This window comes from Corticium candelabrum, chromosome 17, assembly GCF_963422355.1.
Source record: "Corticium candelabrum chromosome 17, ooCorCand1.1, whole genome shotgun sequence".
Taxonomy (NCBI): Eukaryota; Metazoa; Porifera; class Homoscleromorpha; order Homosclerophorida; family Plakinidae; genus Corticium; species Corticium candelabrum.
The window spans coordinates 909,612-935,038 of NC_085101.1; the positions used below are offsets into that span (position 1 = coordinate 909,612).

General features: G+C 40.3%; 1 protein-coding gene across 1 annotated transcript; it reads right to left on the reverse strand.

Moving 5' to 3' along the window:
- Nucleotides 1-194: 194 nt before the first annotated feature.
- LOC134192736 (splicing factor 3B subunit 1-like) lies at nucleotides 195-25,427 on the reverse strand. Its single transcript, XM_062661480.1, has 23 exons — nucleotides 25,374-25,427; nucleotides 25,273-25,318; nucleotides 25,114-25,212; nucleotides 22,425-22,542; nucleotides 21,847-21,920; nucleotides 20,235-20,310; nucleotides 20,081-20,151; nucleotides 15,058-15,546; nucleotides 13,113-13,307; nucleotides 12,092-12,193; nucleotides 11,929-12,030; nucleotides 11,559-11,723; nucleotides 11,422-11,504; nucleotides 8,657-8,844; nucleotides 5,622-5,767; nucleotides 5,416-5,562; nucleotides 5,233-5,358; nucleotides 4,788-4,913; nucleotides 4,635-4,730; nucleotides 2,939-3,300; nucleotides 2,132-2,590; nucleotides 571-862; nucleotides 195-504 (listed from the first exon to the last, which is right to left on the reverse strand). Exons 3-23 carry the CDS (start codon nucleotides 25,147-25,149, stop codon nucleotides 421-423), a joined length of 3,537 nt encoding a protein of 1,178 aa, XP_062517464.1. The 5' UTR covers nucleotides 25,150-25,212; nucleotides 25,273-25,318; nucleotides 25,374-25,427; the 3' UTR covers nucleotides 195-420.

The following is a 25,427-nucleotide window of genomic DNA, read 5'->3' on the forward strand; positions in this document are numbered from 1 at the left end:
GACAAGGTGTCCAGAAACATTCCACTGGGCAGGCGCTAACTACAAGGCAGCTCATTATGTCATGAAGTCTTTGACATTCATTTTTCAGGTAATACAGAGCTAATGATCAAGAGACACACATGAGAGTGGTAGAAGTTATTTATTATTCACAGCATTTCTCAGGTACACCACCACATCAGATGTAGGGCAAATACTTCAAACTTCTGCACCTCACAGACTGTCAATAGTTTACTATATATGTAGTACACAAATGCAACACATTCAAATCATTAATCTCGGTAGTCTTAACGTCTGCATGCACATACTGGAAGTTGCAAATGACATAATACCACAACTACTTGACTGACTCTTCAGCACTAACGGAAAAAACAGATATCACACTACAGTGCTATGTCACTGTGTCAATGAAGTACACCACACTTAAAGAAAATAGTCAAGTTCATAGCGTTCAAAGCAGTTCACTCCAGAGATATTGGAACGAGGATAATGTGCTACAAGTGCATCCTACAAATAAATCGACACATAGTCCACCAGAAATGAATCAAAATTGCTACTTTAATTAAGTTATACCTGTGATCCTATGTACAGACCATTGTAAACCTTCCAGTAGACATCTCTCACCTTCCTGGCTGGATGGAACAAGCCCTGCAAAGTGTACTGTAAGACCTTGCATGCTCCAAGTGAAACACGAAAACCATCAGCGGCATCATTGAAAGATTGGACAAGATGAGGAGATGTTTCAAAAATGTTGGGCCAAACAAAGTTGATAAGATGTTGAAGAGCATCTTCACAACCAAACCCATAAACCCCCAAAGCCATGTGCTTTACTGCCCAGCATGCAGTCTGCCGATGAACAAGATCTCTAACAAAAACAACACGAAAATTAAAAAAATGCAATTTCAGCAAAACATTCTGAAAACTACAAAAGCAAAAGCAAAATGCCAACGGCGACTAGTGGGCAACTCAGCTAACCATTCTCTGACAACTACTAATGTCTGTCATACACAGACATCTTCATCTGATTTAACACAAACTCTGAAACTCCTCTGACCTACTCACTTTACTGAAGACTAGCTGTTTCTGTTTGCACAACAAAGTGGAGTACAATGGTTTGACAAGTTACAGTATGTCAGGTTCAATACAATAGCATTTTACTCTCCTGATAACAAGCTTTGTGGCAAGTAAATTAGGAGACATATTTAGTCTAAGGAAACATGTCTGGCGAATGGTGCAACTAATTAAATGTAAGTCTTAACAACGGTCATCCGAGATGATGCTCTTGCTTTCCTAGAATGAAGAAAGCCTTGAAGGCTTAGCTGAATGACACAGTACACCCTAGATTATCCGGACCTTGATTATCCAGACTTTCGAATATCCGGACAAATCCTGTGTCCCCCCTCCCCCCCGGACTTCTTGCATTCCCAGATAAAGGAACTATACATATATTTCACTTCATACTAATAAGCTGTAGATGCGGTCTCTCACAAATAAGCGAAACATAACAGAGTACGTAATACTCTAATAAATAGGCAGCTGTTGCCTACTCTTCTAGTGACACAAATGTACCATACGTGTGGAAACAGAGTGTGATGTGGTAGAGTAGAGGAGATTAGTTGATATTTATCAACTTTTGATTATCCGGACACTCGATGATTTGGACTTCTAACCTGTCTCCGAGAAGTCCGGATAATCGAGGGTGTACTGTGTAGTAATTACCATAATGAACAACCAAAATCTTCTTGTACACAAATGTCTTTGATCATAAATGGCATGGAAATTAAGCAACTCTTGAGTTCATGGTGTATTCTAGGTACTATGTTCTCAAATAATCCCAGTAATGTACCTGCTATCATGACACCACGGTCTTTTTTGTTACGACCAGTGCAAGTAATGAACTAGAAACATCACCTAATCTATCGTTCATGCATACCGTTTTATCTTTCCACTCGTGTCATGCTGCTTTTTACAGAGGCTCAAAACACGTTTCCCTATGGTACATTAATCTCACTAGCAACTTCCTTCAAGCAGCTATTCCATCCTATCTAACTTCACGACACTTGTAACCGTAAAACCATATCACATGTGCGCACACACGACACATAGAAATGACATACAAAAACCAATAACTAACCTGTCCATCAGTGCATCCTCAAGCAATGGTGTAACAGCATATACATAGTCTTTTCCCATCTCTCCAATATATTCAAACATGAATGAAAGTGACTTGAGCACTCCATTCTGTACATTCAATTCAGGTACTCTGTACTCATTCATTAATGCAGGAAGTACAGTGAATGGAGCACATGTCTCGGCAACAATAGCTATAGCGACGGTAGTACAAACACGATTCTGACGCTCTTGGACTTTGAGATTGTTGAGTAATACAGCTAACACATCCTGGGGACCAATTGCTTTAGCAATGTAACCAAACGTGTTAACAGCAGCACGACGAATTGCTTTCTTATGGGCTTTTAGCAGTTCTAGCAGCTCAAAACAAATCCTCATCCACTCACGTGCTGACACGAACTCTGAACCTCGATCAGCAATTCGACCAACTAAATCAATGCAATTTTCTTGAACTTTCTCGTGGCTAAAATTACAAGAAAACATTGAAACAGTTATCAGACAATTTAAAATCTAGTACCACACAGTGCACAAGCAACAGGTGCATGCTACCAATCAAAGTCAATATGAGATAACCTGCCAGCACAGTACTGTTTACATCAGTAAAACAGTCTTGTCATAAAACGTAATAATATTTAGCCTGGCCCTGTTCTAAATTCTGAAATTGGTGTTTCTCAAGTAGACAACGTGTGAACAAATAGACAATTACAAATATTCTTGCATAACTTAAACCACTATCATCCAGTACTCAGCAACTATTGCTTTACCCAGACACATTACAGTAACAGATCCATGTTCAACACACATTACCTACCGATTCTTTAAAATAGGAGTTAGTCGTGGCAATAGGTCTTTGATCGGAGGAGTCATCTTAGTCATTCCAATTACATTCACAATGGCCTTCAGAGCTCCAAGAATACTGCCCAGCACTTCTGGGTATTCTTCTCCCAGATATTCATACAGTACTACACCCAAATGGCCAAGGAGCTTTTCTTCTCCACATGTCATCATCACTTGGGCAATACGTGAGATCAAATCAGCTGCTTGTTGCCGAACTTTTGCGGCTTTGTTATTGAGCCTCCACAAAATTGTTCCACAAATCTGTGGCAGGTACGGTTTGACACGACCACCCAGAGCATTGACAACCACACCAAATCCATTCAACATAACAATGTCCTGAAACAATAAAAATAAAGTCATATAAAGTGCAAATCTAGAACCTACTGAAACGGAATTCAGCTGGGGAACTGAAAAAGCAGATAAAGAAATAAACTACCTCATTCTACAATACGTGTAGAGATGTACCACTTCCAACTACGTGTACACCACACAGAAGTACAGCACTTTCAACTTGCATTCATATGACAAGTATAAACGCAAAAAGGCTATATACAGAACCATACCCATAGCACTTGTCTTACTGACAAGGAACTCCAGCCAATTCAAGTAACATTATGATGGATAGTACTAACTGCCCTAAATTCTTTAGCAGTTTTCTTACTTACTTAACAAAACTCCTGGCTAGAAAATTAAGCGTCTAACTAACGCTACACTCCAAATCAGAAGCTCAATTTCTCCATCCAGAAAGAGTTTATTACTTACCAAAGAAAAGTACTAATAGAATCAAGGCAGTTAGTAATGCCATCAGAACGTCACTTGTATTATTATGAAAGTTCCCCTTTAATTTAGCTACATTTTAAGTCATTAAACCTGGATTACAATAGAAACATATGATGTACGCATGTTAGAAAACTGTGACAAGAATAGCCACAACTTTACAAATAGCCTTAAATTCCAGACCATTTCTTATTGCATGACAAAATGTAAAGATCAAAGCACCACTCTTGAGAGATGAAACAAAGATGCCATTTTGTTATTTGCCTTTAGTAGATCAAATGTTGCATGCAAGCATTGGGTGGTCCAGTTAGGCCAAGCCAAATATTGTGTGGCCGACCCAACTTTTTGGAACATAACACATGTGTCTTGCCTCAGCAGCTAAATAGGTGCAAGAACACACCCTTCAAAGACTGCATGACAAAACTGTCAAACCCAAGATCTTGAGAAGCGTGGTCGTAAACTGGAAAGCAACATGCCAATTGTCACAATGCTTGTTTTGGCTGCTGGATAAGATGACTGGAAAAGTGGACCTCTGTTTAGATTGTATTTTAAAACAAGCTGACTAGTACACGGTACCCAGTATTGTTTTTGGATCAAGCATAGCTTGCATTAAATATGTTGTACTTGGAAAAATATACAGAAAAAGTGGAAAAGTTAATCCGACCGACCCAAATTTAAACAGGCTGTTGATGCAAAACACTAATACATTTGGTGTGGCCTCAACTAGAATAAACATTGCACTAGATGTGAACAAAACCCAGTGCAAAGAAGGTCTAAGAAACAGAACATAGAAGTGATACTTTGTAACAGATAATAAATTAGTGGTTGCTCACTGTTGCGAACATATTATCTACAGCTAGCAACTTACAGTGAAACCACTGTCAGTGCCATACCTCAGTTGTCTGTTCCTGAAAAGCATATAAAATGCCATCAATGAGTTGCTCTTCGAGACGAGAGTCAATCTCTGCTGCTCCTAATGTCCCAAGAATCTACATACAGTAGCATAAATATTCAGTTCACCTTAATGTCAAGTCAGACCGGTTCACCTTCTCTATGGTCTCCATTACCATCTTTCTGTACTGCTCTGATTCATCCTTGAGATCGTCTACCACACGACTGACAATGTCAGCAGCACCAACTTTGCCAGCAATTTCAACTGTTGTGTCAACAAGCTACACCAATACAAATAAGCTCAACTCAAATTTTCCTGTATCTGCTGTCGCATAACAGGATGTGACACAGAATTTTCTTGTTCTAATGGAAAGTACTGCATGAACAACACAGTCAACACTCACAGAGTGAAATGTTAAGTAGGGACACAAAAATTCATCAAACGTGGAATTTGCAAAACCAAGAACATTACAATATACAATATCAAGTCTGTTTGCAGTTCGCATTGGTCTGCATGAATTGACATCACATGAAGATGACATTACAACAATGTCCACGCTGTCAAAACTTACAAAACCCGATACACTTTGTAGCTCTTACCTGTCTATAGTTTCGTCTATCCATTGCCATGCGATGGTTCCAAAAATGCTTGAAAAACTCTGGTAATATCTCACTTCTAATGTAAGCGGGTTCCACTCCATCTGTTGCACAACACTGTTTCACAACCTACCAATACACAGTTACACAAAAGTACAACAGCAGAAACTGTCTCTCTTAGTTTACTTTCAACACAATTTTCTTCATTTCCTCATCAGGGCTCTGAAATTCTCTAATGAGAATGATCATCACTTCCCTTGTGTAGTAGTTGGCATACTCAGCATCCATGAGTGGTATTAGATAACCAATAGCTTTCAAAAATGCAGCCAAACCCTACACAAGAAATTACCAGATGACGACGACTAAACAGACAATATTTTTGTTATTTCTACCTTTCCTCGATGATTTCTGATACCTTTCCAAAGAGGCTTGAGAACACTATCAAATGCTTCAATACCATATGGTGTGGCTGCCTCAGCAAGGGCTGCAAGGGCAAGAGCAGTGATTGTACGAACCTTCTGTTGTTCGTCAATAAGACCTAAAAGGCAAAGCAAATATAAAGTTAGAAAAACAGAAATGCATTTGCAGCTTAGTTGCTGAACTTGATTCTGTCTATAGCTTGACAGCAACGACCACGTGGTGACAGAACAAAGTCTTGAGTGTCATCAACATTACAGTGCAGAGACAGCCAGGTATTAAACCATTAGGTCTGTGCAGAATACATGCAGCACAGTGTTATACTCCCCAAAGAGTCTCTTAGATTAAAACAAAAAAAATCATGGGGTGATGAAGCTTATACTACGTTTCTACTAACGGACTTTAGAGTGCAAGCACAGTATGGCACGATTCAGCTCAGATCTGTTGCATAGTGTCAACAATTTCCATGCTGTGCCAAGAAAGCTGAATGCATGCCGGCCGGCAAGCTTCAATTTGCCGTCCTGACATGGCTTGGCACAGCTTTGCATAGATGTGTTGCGTAGTGTGACCGCTTACCGATCTGCAAGCATGCCAGAGCATGCATAGAGTTTTTCCAAAATGGCATGGTCAGAAGATGAAACATTGTACTTAATTAATAGATTTCCCAAATGTAAGAAGCTGGATACAATCGAACTGGTCAGCAGTGTATAGAGAAAATTAAAAAAATTAAAATTAGAACAAAGAAAAATAAAAGACAGCAACAATGAGACAGGAACATCACGTCGGTCAATGACTATGCAATAAATGTTTGCTGAGATAACATGAATTAACGAGAAACTACCTCTGGCTTGCGATTGGTACATGTAGTGTGAATGGATGCTAGCACGATTTTCATTGTGTGGGCTGGCTCAGTCAAATCTCAGACCTCTTGGGCACAGTTTGTAAACGTGTTAGTGTGAATGTGGTATTAGAGGGAGGTGACAGAAGCAACATCTGTTTCCACTCTTATCCACTATTTAAAAAACCAGAATGAACAAGTCTACAAGCTGTACGCATTCTGATGTGCGAGCTGCAGGCCATTGATGCGGCTGTCTACGAAGTGATTAAATAAAAACTTATTTAATCAGCTTTGCCCTATTCCGGAAGTTGTCGGGAATGGTCCATTGGTAAAGTACAAATGTTGAAAAGTCGTCCGGTTGAAAATGGACCAACCGGACCAATGGATACGTCCCTGAGAGATTTCATAAACTACTATACTCTGCAATGTACACGGTTACTTTGTCTAACTGTAATAGCAGAAGTTCCATCACAGAAACATATTGAGTTCATAACCATTAAAAATACCTGCAGGTGTAGTTAGCAATTAGCAAACTCCCAGTTGCTAAACTTAGTAAAGTTCTAAATAGAAATTCAGTTTGCTATCTTTAGTATTACAAATAACTGCAAACACGGAACACCATACGTGAAGTTTCAGTGCTACAGCATAGTCATTTGTCTGGCACTGTTATAAATACATAAACCAACTGCATGTACTGACATTCAGCTTGTCGACAGTGTGTATTGTTCCAAATTAAACAAAATCAAGTCCCGCTTCCATAAGAGTCAGTACTACTGTACAACATGCTTCGCGTAGCCAAGCACGCATTTCGTCACCTACAATGCCTGTTGCAACCATACGCATAAGTGCAAACAAACGCTTCTGTGTTGGTTGTTCTGGTCAATACTTCTGGTGAATGGCTGGCATCTACACAAAGTTCTGAAGGAGAATGGAGCATGTTCTTTTAGCAACACCTACTCTGCAACCTAATCACCACCATGCTAAAATAACTCCACGTTTTCCTAACTTCTCTTTTCTTGCCGACATCTTTTTCATTGCAGTAGTCTTTGATTTTGACAATGACTTGTGATATGTCGTGCAGATGTGCGCTGCGGGATTTCAAGTTTCAAGTTGACTGTCTTGATAAACACGACTTTCAGGCATTCGTTATTTCATGATCCCTGTGCAAACTGTTGCTCCAAAACTCCACTTACATGAAAGAATTTAGCAAAAATAATATTTTTTCAACTGAACCTAATGTTTGGCTATCAACAACATGAAACACACTGTTTTGATATAGCGTGATATGAAGAATAGGGCTATAACAAGTTACTGTGACAGTGACCGCATGTAAACACTAGAACATAGTTGCTTGCACATATCAAAAATTGAAGTAGACAGCTAAAATAGACAAAAACTTTCATGCCGCTCAGTGTTTTTGCCAAGATATGGTAGCCAGCAATGGTACAGTCAAACTAACATCGTCGATGACATTTCAAAATGATGTCACAAAAAATTTTGACGTCTCTACTGCCTCATCATCATGCAGCAACGTTGCTTTTTCGATGAGGTTTACACACATTTGACACTTGGATCCCCTTGGAAGTGCTGACACTTGATCATTGGATAACCAATTTACTTCTAACACATTGTCAAATAACACAGTCAAGCTGTACTGAGGTCTGATAGCATTTAATTTGCATTTGATCAATGATGTGAGTGAGAGAAAGTCGACAGACAAAGGCAGAGAATAAAGCACGCCTCAAGGGTTATGCTTTCCAGCTGAAGAACTACAAAATGCTAGTTGGCGCAGCTTGCTGTACCTGTGCATCTATAAAGAACTGTAGAACAATACGAGGAAAGCAACAGAGAAAAGACTGAGTGAGAGAAACAGAAGGAGCATCTAGCACTGTAGTCGTATGCTATTGCTGTATTGTAAGTAGCTGTTACCTGTGAACATATCACATGCGGAAAACGGGCACAGCTGCTAGTTCAAATTTTTTTGTAACATTGCAGTGCACTGGCTGTAATAAAAACTTGTGACAAAGTTAACTTGGCATGAAGTGGTAGGCCAAAGGCAAAATTCAATAATTTTACATTCCAACCAGCGGTGAGCCTTCTCTAACTGGCATAATGCTGGCATTGTCACCTCTGGCAAAAACACTGCAGCTTGTATTCTGTCTCTTCACTTACCATGTTCAATGATTTCCACAAGACTCTTAAGATGTGGAAGTACAGCACAGCCCATTAGAATAGAAATCTGCTGCACAATTTTGATTCCAGTGTGGCGAGCTTGCCAAGACTTCTTGCTTCGGCATACAGCCTTCAAAAAGGGAAGTAGAGATGGGATACCAAGAGCAGAAGAAACAACAGCAAAAGCCCTAAACACAAAACCAATGAGCATCACCTCCAGATTGTAATGCTTTTCACCTACAATAATAATTAATACAACTTTCCTGCCTTCTCCTCTAAAGTGGCATAATACAAATCAAAAAAAGTAGAGTGAAGGTTTGCCATGACAAACCTCGACGTACCATACCCTCAATATTACAAAGCTAGTCATGATGTCCCAACTTTACTTACATGGCTTGTATATAATCCATACTACATAAGCAACCTTGTGCTGTTGTTATCGCAGATTGTAGACTGTACTAAGTCGCCTAAATCATATAACATCAAGTAGCTACTTTCTGTGGTCAGAAGCCTTAGACAATAGCCAGCTCTTGTCTGAATCAGTTGTCTCAGGTACAGTGCAGGCAGGCATTAAAGGGGAACTCCAACGGAAATACAGCCTGACCTCAAATGTAGGCTTTACCGTGAAACTTCGTGCTGAACTACTTTTTGGGCCAGCCGTTGCTTTGGTAGCAGAGCAAACATGTGTATGTACAGAGAATGCGCCAGGCTGACACGTCATTGGTGCTAAGCTCATATCTTGCAAGTAAACTACACGCAAACTAAACAGGAATGGTAACTATAGACGGATCTTGTGTTCTTAAGGCCATAGAAGAGCTCTTTGTAACAAAAGTAGGATGCTAGAGGCTGTTTCTCCCAGCAGACTTAACCCTCTCCTCTCACAGAAGATGAGGTTAGCGCAATAAAACTCAACAGTAATTAGCGTCAGCCTTTGCTCTATTGATCTACATGGAGAAACACGCACAAGGTTCAAGTATGTCAAGGAAGCATATACGTTCTCTCGAGAAACCTGTATAGATGGACACGCCCCTTCTTGTTGTTCTCTAGTCCTAAGTCAGTGTCCAATTTAGGCAGCAGTCCGGTGTGATCAGCTTTGACGATCAGCATGGTTTCTAGATGCCTGATGAGCCACGATTGAGTATCTGGGAATGACAAAGGGTCGGTATTTTACCATGGTCACGAGTCTTCACACTGTGCAGGGTGTAAACGACTTACGTACTACAGTACTAGCTACACCGTCTACATCATTGCACTCGGGTTGTAAGTCTAATGCTTAATCAGAGCCATTCTTCACCTGTAACACTCCGCCCACCCGCTGTTTGAAAGGGGCGTGTCTGCTTACTCAGATCTCTCCAAGAGAACCTCCACCCTCTGAGTGTTTCTCTTCGTAGATTAATAGAATGAAGGCTAATGCTAATTACCGTTGAGTTTTATTGCCCTACCCTCATCTTCTGTGAGAGGAGAGGGTCAAGTCTGCTGGAACAAAACAGCATCTCGCATCCTTCTTTCGTTGCAGACAGCTCTCCTAAGGCCTTAAAACACAAGATCCCTCTATAGTTACCATTCCCATTTAGTTTTCGTGTAATTTACTGGCAAGATAACTGAGCTACGTAGGCAATTCATTTGGTGTAGGCAGAACTTAGTGCCAATGACGTGTCAGCATGGCGCATGCTCTGTACCTACCCTGCGTTTTCTCCCGCTACCAAAGCGACTGCTTGCCTGACAGTAGCGGCGCAGCACGAAGATTCATGATAAAGCCTACATTTTGAAAGCAGGTTGTACTTCCGTTGGAGTTCCCCTATATTAAATGAACACATTTACATGTCAACACATATCATCAGATATGGTGAGACGCAAAGGAGTACAAAAAGATGCTCACAAAATTTCTCCATCACCTGTCACGATTTTATCAGCTTCTTGTAGCTAGAGACATTGCTAAAATGGCTTCATAAGACTGTGAGGCCTAGCATTCCCTAACAGCCAACAATGAAGCCCAGAAAGCTCATTTCAAAGAGCCTCAATAGCAAAAGAAATTTTAGTGTTCCTTGTAACTATATATCAAGGACCCACCGTAATTGTAACCTTGCATACTGTAGCTATTGTATCATGCCATTGTAAGCTACTAGTATTTTCAAGCTGTGGAGTAGATATGTATAGAAACAAGACATAAGCTACATGTCTGTACAACTACGCCTGATAACTTAGCTACTAATTCACCAAACAGCTCACAGTGTTATTAATTGTGTTTAAGCTCATTCTTCCACTATAGGCCTTCCGTGCAGGTTGTTTGAATGCAGCCACTGTGAAATTCTTATGTGCCAATTTCATACTAACCTCTGACCTGTACTCACACACCAAAAAGTTCATCTAGATAAAATTGGCAGTGACCAACAGGCACGGCATCTGTCCCACAATGACATAACCAAGAAATTCACGTTAAACTTTGAAAGTACGATCTTCCACCAATCGCAATATCAACAATTAGTGACTCTTAAATCAGTCGCACTCTAAATGTCTGTAAACATCATAATATCATGCATTGTACACTTATGTGAGAAATTATTGTATTGATAAAACGTTCCTGTAACTAAAAATAGTTTTGTACCGTGAAAAGGTCTGTTCTGTATCACTGTTGCGTTCTTGCTATACAAAGCAAAGGTTACTGAAGATCTATTACTTGCCATTAAACTATCATTTGCTAACAGAATAAAGAGGACCCCACTTCCCTACAATTGCATATTATTGCATCAACGCATAAAACTGACCTAGCAGTTGTGTTTCTGACATACTCATCAATATTATCAATGTCAGGTCTCATAGTAGAGATCATAGTAGCCAAACCAGCAGCCTGTCAAACACAAAATAGTTAGCAAACCACCTACAACAACAATATACAACACACCTTTGCCAAGTTAGAAATAATTTCACGACCTTCCACACGAGCGTAATAGTCCTCATCAATCAAAAGAGGTTCAATGACGACAAGAATCTTGTGCACAAATGGACGAACGAGATCATCCAATTTGTAAAGAATTCGATCGATAACTTTAACCAACAAATGACGTTCCTAAAGCACAAAAAAGGTTAGTTTGCAAGACAGAGACAACGGTGACCACTGAACATTATATAAAATACAGTCAACAAAAACTCCTTAAGTCATGTACACAGCACAAAGCAGTTTCAGTACACTACTGGTTAACAAATGTTGTGGCATGAAGAGGAGTTTGCTTAACTCATCTTACAATTCCAATTACACACTTATAATTACACACCTGATCTTCTAATGTAGGTGACATCAGTAGAGGCAATATTTGATTAAACAATGGCCCAGCTCCAAATTCTCTTGCTTTGTCTGTGATTTGCCTCAATGCACTCTTCATAAACAAACAATGATTGAAACATGTGACATGCAGCTATAAAAAAGCTGAAACTTACTTTTCTCATTGGTGGAGTGCCATTCTTGATTTTCAGTAAAAGTTTCATGATCTTCCTCTCTTTTAGTTCCTCTGCACCAAGCTTTGTCTCATCAATATCAACCTTATAAACACAATACTCTTAAGCTGTTTCTCTTGACCAAACAAATACTGTATGTAAATATAAAGCAAATGTTCATTCAAAGTTTCCTAAAAGCCAGAGCAATTTAGTGCTCTGTAAGGTAGTATTAGCAGTGCACTCTAAAGCCAGCTGGGCAGTTCAGAAGGAAAACAACAAATTGCTCACCCAGACTGACAAAAACTGCATTTATCAGTTTGCAATCGCGACAAAAGCACTACACCAGATGACAAACATAGCAGAGAGAAACTAGCAGCAGTGAAATCTAGTATACTTGCTGTTAGCACCACTGCATTGTCGCAACCAATCCTGCCTGCTCATGAAGGCTGACCAACGAGTGCACATGACAAACGGAATGTCTTCAGCAACAATTGCATGTATACTCATTGATGCACTGTTTAAACGTATCTAAAAAGTCAACAATCTCAATAATGTCCAGTGCCTAACAGTTATTCTGAATACTGCATATTAAAAACACAAAACTTGAGCAACTTGTGAGCAGACAAATTTACTGTTGCAACCAGTTACCATGCTCTTGTGGTGACAACTCAGCCCTCCAACAACTGATTCCAAAATGATTTTGTTACTAATTTGCTACGTAAATCATAAACTCCACCTTACTCTTTTACACATCAAGATATATATGTAAAACCACTTTTTACTGTGTCTATAGTATAACAAAAATAGCACCACTCCAAATAGCTAGTCATAGTACTGCTTTACATGTGTGAAAGAGAATACCAATGCTTGCATTTTTAACACATGAACAGAAAGACATCAAGTTAAAGTTCTTAAACAGTACACAAACACAATAGCAAGAAACACACCGCAAATGATTACAAAACACACAGACAAACTTACAGTCTCTTTAATATAATGAATACTTACTTATCTAAGAACTTACCAACAGCTTGTCAAAATACTGAGCATCTTCTGGTTTTATAAAAGGAAGACCTCCACCTGCTTGATCATCCATTTGTTTAACAGAGCGATCATCTGCCTGGATGGTGAAACCAGTCATGCCAACTGGCGTTGGAGTAGCTGTTAGCTTCCTTGCTGGAGTGCGAATAGGATGGTAGTTGGCTGGAGGGTCCAATACCTAGCATATAGCAACTGCGCATTACAAATCTCACCATGATGACCCAAAAAAGACACTGTCAATATGACACGATCAAAGACAGACTACAAACTAACAAAGGCAAACACAACATAAACTGAGAAACTGGCAGGTACACAAACAAATCAACAGCAGATTATCACAAAGTCTCTACAGCTACAGTGCTCCTACATACACAATAATCACACAAACAGACACACAAACAAAGAATACATACACAGACACAGGAAAACACAATCAAACAGACACACACACACACACACACACACACACACACACACACACACACACACACACACACAAACTTACTGACAAACAGACAGTTCACTTGTATGACAATCAAACAAACACAAGTTTTTATAAGTACACAAGTACTCTCCAGAATTATCAATACATTTGGCGTGATAAAAACAATCGACAATTAGTATTGCTGGCTGAAAAGTAGTGCGCCAACACACTTCTGGGACTTTTGCAGAAAAACGGGTGTCAGTTCCAGCTCCTTGGATGGAACTGCCGGAACGAGTTGGAACAGTTTCAGAACTAAATTGAACAAAAAAGTTCCAGAACTTCACATCAAATGTGCCCATAAAGTACTCTGATCACAAGGAAGCCATAACACAAGTGACAGATTCCAGTTATCAACTAGACAACTCAGCAAACAACACAAACAGATACAATCAACCCTGGTCACTCATGCACTAAAGAGAATGTCCTAAAATATTGTGTATATATGGACCTCAGACTCTGCAATAAAGTGCAAAATGCAGATAAAACAACAAACAATCGCCACAAACACTGAACACTGCTATAAAAAGACTTGGGTGCATACAAACACCCGATTTGTGATGAAGCAACCACAGCAAGCAGTAACTGTGACTAAAAGAAATGCTGCAAACAAGTTGAAACAAGAAACACAGAAAAATGCAACTCATAAAAAGCAAAACTGACAAAACAGTGCAAAATGTTCAGTCTAGTCGAGTACTCCAGCAGCTACAAAAATGACACGAATGGTGACAGAGAAAAAATGTGTCAAGCTCTGCTTGTGCTTTGACTTGCTTTACAGGTTGTTCAAAATTGTCGACAATTTCATATGCATACAAAGCACAAGCTTTCTTGTTAACTTCTCCTCCTTCCTAAAGGGGAAGCTACAATGCTGACATGCAAAAACCACATGCATACTACCAAGTAAAATTCAACGTGTAGACCATAGAAGCCATACAGTTTGATACAAACACAAACTGCATACAGCATCAGCACATGGCCTTGGTCTGGAATCAACACAAAGACCTTGGTATATGTTCTGATAGAGGCGACCTTACTTGGAGCTCTTACGTTCTGTAGACCGTAAGAGTTCTGCAGGAAAAATAGAATATGCTGTCGTAACCTCCCATGTTCAAGTGTCCTTAAGTGCTGGTCAGCTGACATGTGAACAATGCTTGATATTGCTTCTTGCAATGACAACAAAGTGGTTAGATCAAAACACACCCAAAAGCCATTTCTACATATGGAAAGCTCAACAGCATGCAAAAGCCTCTGACCCCTTCGTACGCTCATAAAACTGTCAATAAATTCTGAATGACCCCTTACACAAAAACACAGTTAACAGTTCTTGTGGTGCACTGCCACACATCCAAAACAAACAAATAAACAAACACATACACAACAATGATATAAAAACAACACGAAATAAAAAATGACTACACTTAAAACGGCAAAACTTGTCAGATATTACCTTGTAACCTTCTGTAGGTAGCATTGTGTCTAGCTCTTCATCAGACAATGGTCTATTTCTATAATCAATTTCTTGTTCCCATCTATATGCTTGCAGCTGCTCGGGTGTCATTGTTCCAAGATGACCAGGTGTTGGTGTAGCCATCTGCATTGCCATAGCTCCAGCAGGTGTAGGTCCTGTAGATAAAGGCGTGGCACCTCCAAATGAAGGTGTGCTAGGTGTAGCTGCTCCTAGCTGTCCCTGTGGTGTCTCATCCCATCGAGAACGTCTTCTGCTTCCAGGAGTGGCACTAACGTCTGTGTCTGCACGTGGAGTCTCAGCCCAACCACTTGTCTCTTCACGTTCTACCTTCGGAGTTTCGTCCCATCGATTACGACGAGGAGTTGTATGCGTTGGTGTAGCCTCCCATATCTTTGGAGTTGCTTCTCCTTGTTCTGCCTTAGATCTGGCAGGAGTTTCTCCCCAGTGGCCAGCAGAAGGAGTAGAAATCTACCATAAACAAAATCAAATACAAACAAATTGTAAAACAAGTTAACAGAGATCTGCAAACACATAACCACCCCAATTACTTACAACTACTCTGGTGAAACAGTAAGGCATCTCAATAATTGAGATGTCTATAATGAAACTCTCATATATTCATGCACCAAACATCAGATTAACCAGCGTTCTGTAAACTCTAAAAATCAAATTAATGTTAATGTATTTGTTTAAAAACAAGGTTCACCACAATTGAAGCCTCAGGGTTTCAATTCAAACCACTTTGAAACTTTCTGTAATAGTGTTGTAATAAAAGACCATGACTAAATAGAAGACCCACCCATCTTCCTATCAATTATTCTAGAAGTGAATTACTATAGTGTGTTCAACAAAGGCATCAGACAGTATGAGTGCATGCTGGTATTAGAGTAAATTGACAAGTGATGCCAAGTGAAACAACTTGCCACCATCTAGTGAGTGTGTAGTCAAGGGTATAAAACAGATGGATGGTAAACCCTTCTTATAAGCCTCTCCCCCTACACTAACTCTGGGCAGGGTTTTCCCAGGCCCTTTTAGCAGGGCGAGTCGCCCTGTTTGATTCTGAGGGTGTGGCCTTAAATAAATTTGAATGTGTCAATCTTTAAAATTAGAATACTTGTAACTTGCGCATAAATGTGTAAATTCCTCTTTGCGTTCCTTTGGTTTGCATTCTTTGGGTTCTCCAAAGATAGCAGGATAGGCGCTAGTAGTGTGAGTGGCAAAGCCGAGTATATCTCTATACATGGCTCTGGTGATTATTACAACATCTGTATCATGATCATGGCATCTTCCACCAATTAGTCAACCAGTTTCCGTAGGCAGAGGACCACTAATTTCTTGCAACATGTAACTATCGTTGTCTCCAAAAGTGTCTGAGGAAGCTGAACACCAAGACATGGACTGTGAAGCGCCACCTGCAAAGGAAAGGATACATCATTATTCTGGGTTTGCAACACCTGGCTGGAAGAATTTGGATGGCTTCAAAGGTAGTCCCGTATACCTACAGTACTGTGTGCTCTGCAGAAAACACAGTAAGTCAACGAAGATGATGTGATCAGCATTCCTTCCTGACAGTTTCGGCAAGACAAGTTTATCGAACATCAACCACACAGACTGTATTGAAGGTGCACGCTCATGAATTCATGCACATGCGCAGGCACACCCACGATATGCAAAACAAACCGTTTAGGAACGCCTTAATTTGAAGTATTGGGCTGCTCTGTCGCCGAGTTGGAGCAACTGTTGGTTATCACTGATTTCAGGATCTGCTGGTAATGATGACCAAGGACACCATCTCTCTCTCCGTAGCTGCTGATTTCTTTTCTTTAGTTAACAGCACTTACATCTTTTAATGCAGTCCTATCCCAGCAAATAGTCAATATCATCAAAATGATGTTGTCAGAAGTCATCTAACAAACGCGCTACTGTCATGTGACAGCTAAACCTAAACCACTTGCTAAACCTACCACAAAACAGCTTTATGAAATTGTCTAAGTTTAGAATATACCGAAGGTGGAAACAGGTCAATCCTTAACCCTTCAGCTCCGTCACCATGATCACTAACAGCCCACGTAGGCTAAGTAAAGGTACGTCACATCACATGGTTACCTTTACTCCGCCTTCGTTTAGTACCCGGGTGGCCGTTTGCCATCTCCCCGAAAATGGAGCCTTGCTTTCGCTCGACAAAAACTATAGTTCAAAAGAATCGCTAATAAATTTCCTTTCGAATGAGCCTACTTTCAGCAGTCTATGTTGTAGCAATCACCAGATATCGAATTTTCTATGATTCCATGCCCCTGTCTAACTTCCGGACACATGATTCTGACGTTGAATATCCAGCGTCATGGGCTTCGTTAACCAATCCAAATATTTTTAGCCATTAGACACACCCTTGGGGCGTGCCTATACATATGGGCCAAATTTTAGCGGTGCATGCGGCTTCATCACAATTTTTGTCAACACGGTGCATGACAGTCTGGATGTACTTTGTTCTTCGAGGGGATTTCGCCAAGACTTTGGAGGCAAAAACAATGCATTCAGACGTTTCTTAATTAAAGTGTGTTTCGCTTCGGATGCATCATTTGAGGCCGATGCGACGGAGAACGAGTGAGATATTCCATTTGTGAAGACAGACAGCAATGACGCAGCGCACAGTAAGTACATCATTTTCATGTCTAAACGTTTCGTTGTTCGTGATGTCTATTCAGTAAGCGTTTCAGTAGCTGTTTTGCAAGTTTGGCCATTAATCATTGGTGATAATTTGAATTATGCCCATAGTAACAGCATGTTCTCTGTTGCTATGGCTATGTACCCATATGTTTTGGTTAGAGAAGGCGGTATAGAACAATCATTCAAACCGTTTTCTAATATTCTATATGTTTATTAGCTCTCCGGACGACGAAGCGAAGCACCAGAAAGCAGATCTTCTCAATGATGAAGACAGCGGCGACTCAATTAGTGTAGCGTAGACAGGAAGTCGACATGAACGTTTCGAAACAGTCACCAATAGCTATGAGAATTGTATCATTCGAAAGCGCAATTAACAGGCTTTTCAACTGTGTATGTATAGTAATTTTTGTGTCTATGTGGCCACAGTTGCAAATAATAGGTAATCGACTGTAGTTACATGCACGCGCTAGGTAATTAGTACATTTGTGTAGACACGTGACAGCGTTTAGTGTCATGTGATCACGTTAAAAACAACAAATGAAGGCGGAAGGAGTAAACCAGTTTAGCCTAACCACCTGCTAAACCAGTTTAGGCGCTAGTGGAAACATACCCTCAATGTCCCAGCTCATATGCATTTGGCCTAAGACATTGCCACACTGTGTCTGGTACCGTCACTATCTAACAAAGCTAGTAATAGCCCTCTGTGTACAACATTCTAATGCTGACAAAACATAGTATAAGTGTATCACAGAAATTGCACAATTGCCTTAGCAAAAAGAAAGAGAACAAAACAGTCCAGTGCTAACAAAGCAATCACTCTAACTACAAACACATACTGTAAATCTATTTTATGCAACCACCACAGCAGGCTTCAAGTTGTGGTGGCTACTCCCGGAGCACTAACCTTTCCATCAACTTGCCTGATCTACACGTTACCTTTGAGTAAACTCTACAATTCATAAAGGCTGCATAGGATAAATATAAACTCGTGCATGTCATATCAGCCTGAAGTTGGTAAAGCAGTGCCAGTTGCCAAAATCTACTTGCTAAGACTATTAAAAAGCATCCAGCAAAGAGTATTCTATAAAGACACTAAAACGCCTTGAGTCTCAGATAACGGCCCATCTAGCATAGAATGCCTACATAATTAACATGCTACATACGCTATGCCTACTGTCTTACACATTTTAGATTGCACAATGTACATATTGGCAGTCAATCTGAGAAGAATACAAGTTTGCTACATAGCATCTTAACTTCTTCACCACCCCAAGCTCCTTGCTATCGGTGACATATAGTACCAATAGGCTGCCAAAGGTACCAATTCCAAGTCATGAAATTAAGACAACTTTACTGCCTATGCTTCAAGCCTTTATACAACCATTCTAACTATGCCTGTCTCAAATAAATTGTTACTTGTCCGGGCTTTGGTTTTTGCACGCGTGCCCGTGAAACATCGTCAAAAATGGCCCCTAGACGAAGTGTGTAGCTTACAGGTGCAGGGTCATGGTCGGACATGTGCACTTGAGCCGATCTCAAGTGAGATAGCTTTTGCGTCGTAGCTATTGTACGTAACATATGCTGCTCATATGTTGCGCATGCGCAAAGGTCAATAGACGAAACTACTGCGAAACTGGCTATTTAGATGTCGATTGACGGGTAAGGCAACAGTGTAAGCTTTAAACAATACAACTCTTTGGTGCTCACTGTGAACTGAGTGCACTTGTTTACTCTGAGAGAAAGATGTGACTACGGCAGATGCAACATAAGGGAACATGACGTGTGCTATCTGGTCATGTGCAGAGCATAAGGATCTCTAACCTGGCTCCAAGTGCAAGGGTGCTTGTCGAATTTTACCAAAACTGCAGTGTAGCAACCTCAGTTTGAAGTTTTAAAAGAAACTCCGAGAACTACATCTAAAAACCCTAGAATATAGCTACCAGGGTCATGGCCTAATGCAACGTCATACTGCAACGTCTTGATCGTTCCAATTCAGGCTATAGAGACTTCAGTCAGCGTTGCCTTCACTGTAAATGAGAGCGTCTAAGTCCTCGCGGTTACTGAGTGTTTGAAAAAGTGCACCCTTTTCAACAGGATGCAGTGCACATGTCCGACCGTGACCATGAACCTTTAGAATGCCAACTAGAAAAATGTTTAAAGAATTGAATCGTTGGAAAGAATAAATAAACAAATAATAGAAAAATGACTAATACTGCACATCAAGGCCTCAAAATTAGGATCTGTAAAAAATTCTAACTTATTCTTGGAGTCTCAAAAAGACTTAGTCTCGAAAAACATTAGTAGCAGAGGGTACATCAAACAACATGCAACTCACATCTGCCTGATCCCATGCTGACTTCTTTTTCGGTGGCTCTTCCTCCATCTTGTCCCACCGGTTGCGTTTTGCTACCAAATAGAAAAAGAGTACACAGTACAAAACACAATTCTACAATGATCGGTATGTCAAGAATCTACAAAATTAAACAGACCAGGTTTTGCCTTCTGACTACTGGTGGACAATTCATTAGCCTTTTTCTTCTCCTGAATACTCTTTCTTACATCAGCCTAAATGAAATGACATGAAACATAGCTAAACACATGCATACAAGTACACATGCATGCACATCCAAACTATGGCCTAATGCAAAGCTTACAGTTGTAACTGTGACTTCCACTTGTATTCAACTTTCTAACTACCAAGAAACAAGTTATGACCATAAAAGGGCTTACTCAGAAATGCAACGTGCACTGGAGCCGATCTCAACTGGGGTAGCTCAACTGGAGTAGCTCGTGCATCGTAACTAAGTGTTCAAGTTAACTGGTAAGAAAGTCAATTTCAATTGTCAGGAGGCGCTTCCAAGTGCTGTTCATATGTTGCACATGTGCAAAGATCAATAGATGAAATTCCTACACAGGTATCCAGGCGTCAATTGATGGGGACAGCAGCAGTGTAAGCCTTAAACGAACTTCTTGGTGCTCACTGTGAACTGAGTGCACTTGCAGCAATGCTTCCTCACAGGAAGCGGTGACTAGAGTGCCACGTCCTGGAAAGAGACAAGTGCTTCCTGGGTAAGACACCCAGATGACAGGGTCTGGCTTAAAGTGCCAAAGTGCTTTTCTAATCTTACCAAACTTGCAGTGTAGCAACCTTAATTTTGCAAAATTGAGATTTTAGACAAAAAATTCTGAAAACTATACTTATAAAGCCTAACTACTAGACATGGTCTAACACAACCTGTTACTGCAACGTCTTGATCCTTCCAGTTCAGGCTATAGAAAGACTTCACTCAGCTTTGCCTTCAGTGCAAATTAGAGCCCCAAGACTTCACGGTTACTGAGTGTTTGAATTAGTACTACAGTGTTCTCGCCAGCACCGTCAGTACTGTCAAATGATGGTTGGGAGAGGGAAGGGACGTTTGGAGTGGGGAAAACAGCATTTATTGACGGTTGGAACAGAATTGGAAAGCCTTAGCATGCATAGTGTGGGATCATTAGACAGTAGTGGTCTTGATGGTCCCAAAGTTGCTACAGAACAATACATATTCTCATGTCAGACATCTGGTAATCTCAGGGAGTGCATGGTCTCCTTGTGGTGTTTGAGGTGAATTCCTGTTGACCTTTCACACAAGAAGTGCTAATGAGTGACTATGGTTGCAGCAGGTGCTCTACTAATTACTGTTATCTTCAATCTCATGTTTTGTACTCTACACCCTTACTCTTTTACGCCAGCTCATAATTCCAGTTCCAAGTCAACTTGTCATTGTAATAATACTGTACTATCTGTCTGTGTTATGTTGCACTTGACTCTAATACAACTAGAGAACAGTAAAGTAATTTTATGATGTCATTACCAAATATGTCAACATCAAATATTTGATGATGTCATTAATGACATCATTATATTTAATGACGTCATATTGACGGTTGGCAAAAAATCCTGGCTAGAACACTGTACTATACCTAATTCAAATGCAATGCATCCACTAGCGTGCCCCCTTTAATCCCTACATACAACACATCTTGTGCATTTTAGGCACTGAAAATTGTGACATGGAGACACTAAAGAGTGTTGCACAACTGATTGTGGTTCAATATGTTTACCTCTTCTTTCCGTAAGTTTTGTTCAATCATAACATCAGCATATGTCCTGACACTTGGATCAGGCGTCTTTCCCCCTAAACAGTACGAAAACATCACACATGTTTACAGACTAGCTAAAACACAGTAACATGGTCAGATGGGCCAACTCAAAGTGACACCCAGGTGCCATTCAATGGACATTTTGTAATGGCAGAAAGAGGACACTCCAAGCCGAGGCTCACCATCTGCCTTCTAAGACGAACACAGCAAACAACTGACCAACTACATAATCAGCCAATTACACACACAAACACAGGGTACTGCCTTGAAAGGCATGGATCTTGAGTGACGATGAGATTCATTGACATCATGCTGTACACGAAACAGCCAACACTGAGGAAGAATCAGGCCCACCTGAGTATCACACTAAAGTGCCTTGAGATATAGTACTTACCTTTCAGTCTTCAGTGACTGACGCAAGGAAGAAAAGACAGACTATTAGTATTTCACAATAAAGATACCTACTACCTACCCTAATTGATGTGTGTATACCTCCCTGTTCATGCCAGTAAGCATGCTTGGTGTAGGGTGTGGCTCACCATCTGCAAATGGATCTGCCCTGGCTGGTGAAATAATAGCAAGGCGGCGGCGTGACTGGTATTCATTTTCTCGATCAGCAATACGGCGAGCTCGTGTGTCGGCAAATGGATCTCGGTCCTATAAGTACATAGTAAAATGACATTTACTTATCTGGCCATTTTTTCATGTGTATAATCAATCACACAGCAAAGTGACACTCAGTCTATCTGCCCATATTCTACATTATCATAATAATATATCTCTAAAAGAGAAGGCATTGCCACATACATATGCAAAACTCAGTGTGTCTGTGCAAAAGATTCAAAGCAGCCAAGATAATTAAAGTGAGGAAGTCAAGATAGCACTGAGACACACCTTAGTAGGAGCTCCTTTCCCTTGTTAATTAAGACCAGAAGCAGCAGCAACTTTACAAGACGAATTGACAATCAAGTCAGCACTCTCAACACTTCATTCAATGTTAGCATCTGTATGTGTGTCCATACCAGTCAGAGCCACAGTATAACACACAAACACAGACACACTCTCTCTTTGATTCTACTATTAATTAATCAACTTAATTAATTAAAGGGAGGGTGCAATGCTAAATATCGGCATTAAATTTTTTCAAGTAGAAATGTTGCTCTGACAGTAAAATACACGATTAAAAATATTTCAGATTTTTAGTCAACATTTCAGTGGCTAACACGAGCGTAGTTATTGACTAATCGTCAAATTCCGGTGAATTTGAGGTGTGGTTCATGTGACGTCAAGGGCAACGAAAGTTACTCACGTCACCTGGAATGAAGGAATCTCGGCAAAGTGCAAACTATTCTAGCACTGAATCCACATGCATGACTCTGCATTGCACCAAGTTGCCCTCAGCACAAGGTTTCAATTCTTTGAAGCAGGAATAGCAAGCGGAGAGATTACAGAGCCGACGGCTAAGAGCAAGCAAAAAGTGAAGAATGCTCATCTCCTCAAAGTCCAACTAAAAACAGTGATGTACAGAACGATTGGTGAATTCACGGTAAGCATGATTGCGCTCTCCTGGCTCTCGTTTTCTGCTAGTTTGGGAAGCATCTCCACATAACGCAAATCGCTATCAGATACTGTTCTGATTCGTGGTGAGTATTAGAGGAAGCAGCTGGAACGCAACTCCTCACTCTTTCAAAGTGGATTGCGCTCATGCTCGACACTTCCGTCCTCTTGTGACGTTACTGAGCACAATGACCGGAAGCTCTGTGAACATCAGCGTAGGTTTCATTGAAAAAATATAGCATGGTGTTGCGGCTGCTTCCTCTAATACTCACCACTAAACATAACAGTACATGATAGCGATTTTGTGTTCCTGGTATACAGCTACGTTCGACGTACAACAAGTGAAAATGCTTCCCAAACTATGTGGAAAACGAGCCAGTAGAGTGCAATCAAGCTTACCCGTCTAAATTGTGAATTCACCCATTGTTTGGTACGTCATCGTTTTAGTTGGACTTTGAGAAGATGCGCATTCTTTTAGCCGACTCCTACAGCCATCGTCTCTGTAATATCTCTGCTTGCTATTTCTGCTTCAAAAGAATTAAAACCATGTGCTGATGACAACTTGGAGCAATGCAAACTCATGCTCACAGATTCAATGCTAGAAAAGTTGCACTATGCCGAGATTCCTTCATTTGAGGTGACGTAACTTCCGTTCCCCTTGTGATGTCACAAGAACCAAACCTCAAATTCAACAGAATTCGACGGCTAGTCAATAGCTAACCATTGAAGCTTGACCAAAAATCTGAAATATTTTTATACGTGTATTTTACTGTCAGAGCAACATTTCTACTTGAAAAAATTTAATCCCGATATTTAGTGTGGCACCCTCTCTTTAAACTATAGCATTATTGACACTCATCACATAAGGAGTCATCCATAATTGTCGACATTTACTCAAGCATACAAAGTATACGCTAGGGGGAGGGGGTAAGTGTAGTTGTACACTTTGTGGTGGAGTATGAAATGTTGATGATTTCTTTGTTCCAGAATTAGATAGGTAGTGATACTAATGTCAGGGTATTGCATTTATGCTTACGCTAAGTATTTGTCGCACATGCTTGAAGTGTACACGGTGTGGGACTGTAGGCAGTGCCGTACTCTGCTGTAGGTACACTAACAGACCTGTCTAAGAGACCTTGCGCTGTTCATACAACGCCGACAAACAGGTGCCAGCAGTTTGTGAATGCTTCTGTCTTTGCCAGCCCATCTTTGTCTCGCTTGGAAGCTGCGCAGAAATTGCAACAACAATAGAAGACTGCTGGCCAGAACAATGAAATGTACATATCAATCTTCGAAAGGGCTTCTAATTATTGTAATACCATGGTACATTAGAAATACATGACCAACATTTGTATGTAGGCTTGGGGGGGAGGTATGCAGAAAAGAGTATACTTTGTATGCTTGAGTAAATGTCGACAATGATGGATGACCTCTAATTCACACTAAAATGCAAATCTCAGTAAACCCTAACTAGGCCAAACAACCAAAACCAAACCTGACCAGGCCACAAACTAACAAAACCCCAACACTTTATTAGCACAGTCATTATAAGATGTAATTGACCAATAACAATTAGTCATTGTATTAATTAAAGCCTAGTCATGTGTCTGTGTATGCACAGGCTACATTTCTACCAACAAGCTGGAATGATACGTTAAATACACATGTTACCTCTCCCCCAGGTGGCAGCTCATTTAGAACTGCCATTGGAGCAGTGAATGTACTTCTCTGCTGAGCTGCAGCTGCTGGCACATATTCATCCTCATCATCCTACAAACAATCAACATCACAATATAATTTATGGCCATATGCTTGTTATATCTAAATAACTTCTTCAGCTTCATTTGTAGCTATTGAAGTAACATATCTGGAAAACCTGAACAACAAAGAACATATCAATCAACATGCAATCTAATAACAAGTCTACTCACTTGTCATCTGAAGCTCCATAAATATCAAGATCAAAATGTCCTTTAGATGCAAAT